This window comes from Echinops telfairi, unplaced genomic scaffold (assembly GCF_000313985.2).
Source record: "Echinops telfairi isolate 266 unplaced genomic scaffold, ASM31398v2 ScPeMD7_3509;HRSCAF=4178, whole genome shotgun sequence".
Taxonomy (NCBI): Eukaryota; Metazoa; Chordata; class Mammalia; order Afrosoricida; family Tenrecidae; genus Echinops; species Echinops telfairi.
The window spans coordinates 3,955,494-3,964,264 of NW_022107407.1; the positions used below are offsets into that span (position 1 = coordinate 3,955,494).

An 8,771-nucleotide genomic window follows, 5' to 3' on the forward strand; every position below is an offset into this window, starting at 1 on the left:
TTAAAATTTTATTAGTATATTTTCCAAATATACACAGGAATCTTTGTAAAAGCTTAGCCTCTTGAGAGGTTTTGCTATTTTATCAAAGAAGGCAATGCTGGGGAGGCTTTTGTGATTTTGTTGTTGTTGTTGTTGTTGTTTTTAATGTTTGCTTTGTTCCATACCCCTACTCCTGCTGGGTTACCTGAATTGTTTTATTTGTGTCTCTGTGGGAAAGCTGGTGAAATGATTTTATTAGTTTGCTCATTGACTGAACTTAAACCTAATGGAAGACAATGTCAACACTTGTTTAGCTTTTTTTTAAAAATTAAATTAAAAATTTTTTTTTACTTGTTTAGCTTTTAAGGCAACTGCAACTTCTGATCATTTGACCAGACCTATTTTTATTTCCTTTCCCTGCACTGTTTGTCTAAGCAAATTTAAAGCAAAATATTGAAAGTAAATATTATTTTCTGCCTGTCACATGATCAAGACCTGAGATGATAGCTTCACGAGCAGGATTCACTGGTGGTGTTAGAGTTTTGAAAATATATTTTAAACATATTTGTTCTAGAAAAATATGCCTACTACTGTTTTTGGAAATCTTGTGGGGTTGTGTGGCTTGCCTCTTCAAGACTCTCTGGGAAGGAAATTTTGTGGACTTTTTATGCTTATAACTCTCTTAATTAGTAAGAAAGCTTTTTATAAAATGTGGGGTGAACAGAGTGACAGAAACTGCTAGCAAAATAGTGGGCTTTCTCAAAGATTCAGGTGTTCATTCTTTTTTAATCATATCTGTTTTCAGCTTAGGTTTTTAAAACTTTTTAAAGAAAATGTTAGGTTCCCAGTAGTTGTCGTTAGGTGCCATGGAGTCTGTTCTGACCCTTGGGGACCGTATGCAAGAAAATGAAGCATCACTCAGTGCGTGTGAGCTCATTGGCTGTAGTCATTGTGTCAAAGAAGCCTTTGAAACTCTCAGTCTTTTCTCCATTTATCATTTATTGATTCCATTTTAAGCACACACACCCTTTCTTTCTATGTTGAGGTCCAATCCCTATTGAAAGCTATAGTCTGTGATCTCTATCAGTAAGTGCTTGAAGTCCTCTTTATTTTCAGCAAGCAAGGATGTGTCATTGGCACATGTTTAGTTGTTATTGAGCCTTCCTCCAATCTTATGGTAGCATTCTTCCTATAGTCCAGATCCTCAGATTATTTGTTAAGTATACAGATTAAATAACTATGGTAAAAGGATACAACCTTGACAGAACACATAACTTTCCTGATTTTAAACCACTAAATATTCTTACTCTGTTTGAAAAAACTGCCTTTTGGTGTCTGTATGCATGAGCACAATTCAGTGTTCTGGAATTTCCATTCTTTGTAATATTACCCATAATTTTTAATATAATACACACAATTGAATGTCCTTGTATAGTCAGTAAATCACAAGTAAATATCATTCTGGTGTTTTCTACTTTCAGCCAGGTTCTATCTGGCATTAGCTCATTTCACATCATATTCTGAATCCAGCTTTTATTTCTGACAGTTCCCTGTTGATTTATTACTTCTAGCATATTTAAATTATCCTCAGGAAAGGTTTACTTGCATGTGATTTTAATGATGTTGTCTGATAATTTTTTTCTATTACATTTATCTTGGTAGCTATCTACAGTGCTACATCAGTTTTTTGAAACATCTCAGTTGGTATTATATAAATTACTAGAATCTCTCTTTTTTTTCTGTTGCTAATATGAAGTGTAGTTGGAACTTTGTTAAAGTCCACTGTCAATCAGACTTTTTCCTTAAGTTGTTGATCACATTCTACCTCCTGAAATGATTGAGTGTTGAGTAATTGTTTTTAGTATCATGATTTTTGTATTCCATCTTTTTTATACTCACTGCATCATTAACACTTTTATACTAAACCCTTTAATATGGAAACTCCAGACTTGAATGTTTTCTTCAATTCTTTCAGCTCACGAAATGCGGAGTGCCTTCTTCCCTCTTGGTTTTCTAACTCCAGCTCTTTGCACATTTCATTTTAATACTGTCTTTGTCTTTGAAAAATGCTGTTTAGCAATTTTACTTTATCATTTCTTCAATTTTCTTTAAGGCTCTATATTGTAAAGAACTCATGTGAGAGCTATTCTGACATCCTTCTTGGTCTCTTCTGTCTTTGAATATCCTATTGATTTCTTTCATGTATGTTGTCCTTGATGTCATCGCACAATTTATTTGGCTCATCTCTCATTTGAATTCAAGGCATCCAACCAATCAATTCTTAAGATGATCTGAAATTCCAAGTGGGATCTACTCATGGTTGTACTTTAACTCTCTTGAGTGTGTTTTACTTTCCTTCAGATTTCCCCTGAACTTGTATATAAACAATAGGCTTTATGTTCAAAGTCTATTCTTAGACTTACTCTAATTGTATTTGAAATCCCAGTTGCATAACTTCCAGCATCACAGTAATACACAAGCCACCATTGTATGACAAACTAAAAATGAACTGTGGGTTTCCCAGTTAACAATATGTACATTTTTTATAGAGACAAAGCTGACTGTCTTAATTGGTAGGAATTTTACATGCTGACAGACTCATCTATTACAAGCTCACTGAAGAGCAGGCCCTTGAGGTTCTTCTTTGTGAATATGAGGAGCACAGGTACATTTTGAAGATTTGCGGTATAAAATCCAAACATTTTCCTTAGCTAAAGTATATTTTTTGTAATTTAAATAATGAAACAAAATGGTTCTATTGCTCTTCATTTAGGGTTAAAATTATGCTCTTTCGTATATTGTTTGAATTTAAACTAACAGTTCCCCTTTTCTCTTTCATGAGCAGGTTGTCAAGTTATTAAGCAACAAAAGATCTCAAGCGGTGGGAATATTGATGTCTAGTCTTCATTTAGATATGAAAGATATACAACATGGTAAGTGCAAAAGAAAAGTCAGCTTTTGAATAATAAAATTTTAGTTGAAGGATTTGAAATTTATTGGCAAATTATTTCAAACTAAGAGTTTCTGTATAAGTATATTTCCTCTACTTCTAAACTTTCATGCTTGATTATGAATGTAAGAGTTTCTACTAGAATCGACTGTTATTTTTATACCTGTTAAGGACCTTATTATCTTTGGACATAGATAAGCATCATTAATAAATGATTAATGTTTACACAATAAGAAGTACTCATACTGTGTGCTGTGTGAAGACCACATCAGTATTATTTCTGGATGCCACACTGGGAAGCGTTCATAAGAACTGAGTGATATGATATTTTCTGTACATCCCACTAACCATGCTCATTCAAAATGCTTGGACAATATAATTTCTAGCAGAAAAAATATGTTGAGACTTAAGTATACACTTAAGTATTTGAGGAATAATGAAGAAAAGTGAACTTAAAATTGTCCTGCATATCAGCTTGAATTAGTTTGGAGAAATACAGGTAAGTATGTTTTAAGAATGCTCTTAATGCAGGAGAAATTAATACCTTTTCAGGAGGCTGAGTGAACATCATCTCAAAGAACCAGTATTCTTAAAGGGTTATTGTGTTGAACAGCAGGTGGGATATCTCTTTTGGGTCTCCTGTTCCAAGATATGGTGAGGTGATGAAATTGTCATTAAGTAATTTCATTGCATATTACTTTTTGGAAAGAAAAGTTGATTCTTATTTGAGATACTATGATGTACTCTCGTTGGTTTTTCTATAGATAGGTGGATTTTTCTTTTTTTACTAACAATTATTGAAGATTTAAAATTATTCTTATCTTCTTCATGTTATTGATAGTGATCTTCATTGATGGAAGCAGTAATATCATTAAAAATTTTTTTTGCATTATAAAATATTTTCTATATTCATTACTAGGGTGGTATTTAATGTTCTTTAAACTGGCTTTTGTCCCAATGTTATAGTAAGTGAATTGGCAGTCATTCCGCATATGCTTATCACATATGCAGTGAGATATTGCCTCATGGTAAATAAAACCAAAATCATTGTCATTGAGCCCAAGCTGACTCATAGCAACCCTTTAGGGCAGGTGGAACTGCCACCATGAGTTTCTGAGACTAACTGTTCACTGGATTACAAAGCCCGGTCTTTCTCCCATGAAGCAGCTGGTAGTTTCAGATTGTTGATCTTGTGGTGAGCAACCCAACGTTTCACCACTATCCCACCAGGGCTCCAATGGTGAATAGTGAAATTAAATATATACCCATATTGTCTTTTAAGTTACCCAGAATCTTAGAATAGACTGAAACAGATTGCATTAACTAATGGAATGCCAATTTACCTCTTAAAGAAACGTAGTTTCAAGAGTAACAGAGCTGATAAATCATGAAAATATGTAACTGTGGTTTGGTTTGTTTGTTCATTTAGCATGTGTTGTTATGGATGTAAATTTTATTTATTAAGCTTAAAGTATTGCTTGGAATAATTCATAAATACCACAAACTTTGTATGACCTGTCAGTTGATGAAAAACTCTTAATCACAATTTAAGTTTTCAATGAATTATTTAGATGGTGAGGAAACATCTCTGGCTGAAACATTTAGGGTCATATTCATATAAGAAGATGCCAAGGCTGGTGCCAAGGACTTGGTGTTTCTAAAGCTCACAGATGTAGCTCATTTGAGTCATAGAATAAAATCTGAAAATTATGATGTGGTTCTTTCCTTCCATCAAATATTCCACTTGGTTTGACTTAATAATAAGAACCTTATGAATAAAGGAGTCTTTCTAACATCTGTGTCTATGGTAAAGCTAGTTCAATGAAAATTTGCTGGCTTTAACATGCAATGTTAAAGAATGTAAGCACTTAATGGAATCATGCAGAATTATGCAGAAATTTTATTCTGTTAGAATTTAAAATTACTACTGATGTTTCCTGGAAACCTGCAGACCGTTTTCTAAAATTCAGATGCTGTAAAAGCTTAAATAAGTTGTGCTTTTTAGTGAATAAAGTCTTCTGTCTCTCTTTGGTCTCTTGAACCATGATTTACAGAAGTGGATCACTGTGGCCTTTAAAATTAATTACATTCCTGTCAGGTCATGTCTCTCCTGAGAAATCAACGGAAGCATACAGTCATTAATTCTGGCCTTAGAAGTGGCCAACCCATTAATAAGGATCTCTGATATCATTTTATCAAAGAAGAAACAAAGACTTTTAGTGGTCACATTTTTTTTTGTTGAAGTTTCTCAGCTTGTTGATGAAGCAGACTTGACTTGTATCCAGGCCGCTTCTAAGAGATCCTGTTCCTTTTATCGAGTTGCGTCTCTTTTCAATGATTGTGCATTTGGCTCAACCAGCATTCATATTTCTAACATGAAGTTGATATTATATTGTGATGAACAATATGAATTATTTTCTCAGTTACCCTCCTTGTCAAGATGCTACCAAATGCTGGAAGAGTATTTTATTTGCATCATTTCTATTTTAAAGTACCTCGTCAAAAGTGATGTTGGCATGTAAGCTTTGGATAATAAGTGTCAAATGGCCCCTTGCATTCTTACCTCCATTTCCAGAGTTCCACATCATGCTCAGAATGGAAACTGAATGAATGTAGGCTATTTCCCTCAGCAACAGCCTTGAAAAAATCTCATTGTCAAATGTTTTCAAAAGTTAGGGAGATGATAAAGGATTGAAATCTTGATGTATTTTACTAATGTGACAAATGTAGCAGAGGTAGCTTAAAATAATGATCTGTGTGTGTTTTTGTATATATGCGCAAGTTCTAGTAAAGGCCAGTGCTGCTAGGATGCATTGCTGCTAGGATGTAGCATATTAGTCTATCTGGTAACTTCTAAATGATCCTGAAGTTTCTGGCAATTTTTTAATGAGGAAAGGAAACTGGTACAACAACTATAAAGAAAATTTAAATTTGATAGTTTGGAAGAATTTAAATTCTAAGGAAGAGGTGCCTTCCAGAGAGGCTTTGCCATTGTTTATGCTAGGCATCTAGGGATACTATTGGTTTGTTAGTTGGTGTGTTCCAGCAGCCAATTATGCATGGCAGCCCCATGCATAGTAGAATAAAACGTTGCCAGCAGATTTGGTAAATCTCCTACATTTTCTTTGTAGTTCTTCTTAGTCTGGAAGTTCCATTGAAATCTGATCAGCATCATAGAGACACACTGACTGAGGGATAATAGATGTGAATGGGATGTACTGGCTAGAAATTGAACCTCATATCCCTCATGAAAGGTAACAGTTCTAATGAACATTCAATGGCCTTGCCATCTACTATGATTTAAATCAATACCAAGGGATCCTTCCTGTGGCATGGTATATTTTCTGAAGAGTATATCTTTTTGAAGTCCCAAGTAATTATAGGGAAGTTATCTCTTTAGAATCTATACAAAGGATGGGTGGTAGATTTAATATTTGTTTCTGGTATTTTGAAGCCATCAATATAAAGCTAATGAATATTTAGTGAAATAGGCATTCCGAGCAAAAGCAGATTCTGAGATGACTCACTTCTCTGAGTTCTCCTCCCCAGTTTTGGGAGGGCAATTTCTTATTTTCTTGTCATCTTTGTTGCCGTGATGATTTGCTAGCAAATGAATTTTACCTAGCATGTCTAGTTGTTCTTAATGGGATGATTGATTCATGACATCTAGTGAGTCAGTCCTGGAAACTGGTATTATGCATACCTACCTTTTTGGTGGTAGTTGAGTTTTGTGAATCTGTATCGAAGTTACCATACAACCTTGGCCTCTTATTTCTGATGCCAATATAGTATTCAGAGTTTGAGGTTCATTTTGGTAGATAACAGTTGCTGCAAGATAATTGATAGCTTCTTGAGGCTCAGCTTTAATCTCCACTTCCCTCCATCCAGTCAATCTCACTATAAGGTGACCAGCTTTTAACATTGGTAAAGCGGGACACCACTGATAAAACACATATCCTGGCGAAATAGCCACATGGCAGCCAAAAAACCGTATATCCTAGCTTGCCGTGCATTCTTTCCAAAAATCGGTACTTTTTAAAAACATTGCAGGATGCGGGAACAATTGCTAAAAATCGGGACTGTCCAGCCAAAAGTGTGATGTCTGGTCACCTTACAACTAGGCAGAATCTTTACATAGTTTATCATCCAACCAGGTACACTTTGGAAAATACAGTAGATACTGTTAATAGAGTTTCCCAAACAAATCAATAATGTGGCATAACAGATACAAATAAAAGCAAGTTTCAGATCTAATTTTCCCCCATACACAAGCCTCTAATAAATAAACATTTATTAGCCAGCAAAGGAAGCTCTGATTAAGAACTGAACTCTAACCATGGTGGTTTACAGTGTAGAAAACATTATATACGGTCACTATGAATTAGAATTGACTTGTAGGCAATGAGTTGGCCAGCAAAGGAGAGGGGGAAGGGGATATTTAGCCAAACTTGCTGTGTATACTTATAGTTATCTAACTTTCTGCCCTTATAGATGCTATCACTACCATCTTGTTTCCTAATTAATGCGAACACATCACAGAGACAGGATTCTATTGCCCTTATAGTCTATTGTAGGCAACTATTTCAGTCAGGGACGGGACCATTTAGGGGCCTCAGGCAGCCTCCCCAAGATCCAAGTTGCAACTTTCCTAGATATTCATAAACTCCCTGTGGAAGGAGAAGTGCAATATCCCTAAGGCATTTTAGCTATCCTGACATATATCTTGAAAACATTTAATTTCACCAATAAAAACGCATTTCAGACATTAGTATGCTAATTAGTAAAGTTTTAGATAGATATTTATCTTTAGAAACAGATATCTTTCCGGGTGGCATGAACAGTTAGTAGGCTTATGCTACTAAATGAAAAGTTAGTGGTTCAAATCTACCTAGAACCTCCTTCAAAGAAAGACTTGGAAATCTACCTTTGAAAAACTAGTCATTGGAAGCCCTGTGAAGCATAATTCTACTCTGATACAAACAGGGTCATCATGGGTCAAAATTGACTTCACAGCAATTATTTGGGCCTGGTTAAATCATTACTACAGTGTGATCCTGGTCATTATAACAACTGGCAGTCATTATGGAGTTGAAGTTTAAAGTGACTTGGACATAATATTAAATTTCCCTTAAAAATATATTTAAAAGTAAGTTATTGATATTGTGACAAAAGATAACTAGTGCATTATCAGCAATTTCACCCCTAAAATAAATTCCTGGTCCTACAGGAGTGGCCTGTCCAGGGTAATAATGGCTGTGTTTCTTTCTCTACTTTAATTGCTTCCATGACTAATGTTGGCCAAGGATAAATGGATGCTAGTTTACTTCATTGTTAAAATTCCTTTGGTCACCCTTATTTAATGGGCACTTTTCAAATGCATATGAGGTAATTTCCATTACCATAGTTTGAGTCAAGTGCATCTTAATCCTCAAAGTAATTTCCTTGTTTTTTGATACTCTAAACAAGTCCTGTGCATCAGATTTACTGAATGCAACTTGTCTTTTGAACTCTTTTTTTGTTATTGTTAACTTCTTTTATTGAGACTAATACCTATTGAAAGAACCCTCTTGGCACAGTGGGCTATGCACTGATCAGCTAACTCTAACATCAGCAGTTCAAACTCACCAGTTGCTCAGTGGGGGGAGGAGATGAAGATTTGCTCCTGTAAAAATAGGATTTCTTCATTTTTTTCATTCGCTTTATTAGGTGCTCATACAACTCTTATCATCATCCACACATACATAAATTGTGTAAAGCACATTTGTACATTCATTGCCCTCATCATTCTCAAAACATTTGTTCTCCACCTAAGCCCCTGGCATCAGCTCCTCATTTTTCCCCT

The 8,771-nt window shown here is 34.9% G+C and overlaps 1 protein-coding gene across 1 annotated transcript in view; it reads left to right on the forward strand.

The window, feature by feature from the left end:
- FMN2 (formin 2) overlaps window positions 1–8,771 on the forward strand; it is a 409,490-nt gene that overhangs the window by 221,042 nt on the left and 179,677 nt on the right. Inside the window, exon 5 of the mRNA XM_045294279.1 lies at window positions 2,825–2,912. Coding sequence (XP_045150214.1) covers window positions 2,825–2,912 — 88 coding nt within the window. The remainder of the gene's footprint in view (window positions 1–2,824; window positions 2,913–8,771) is intronic.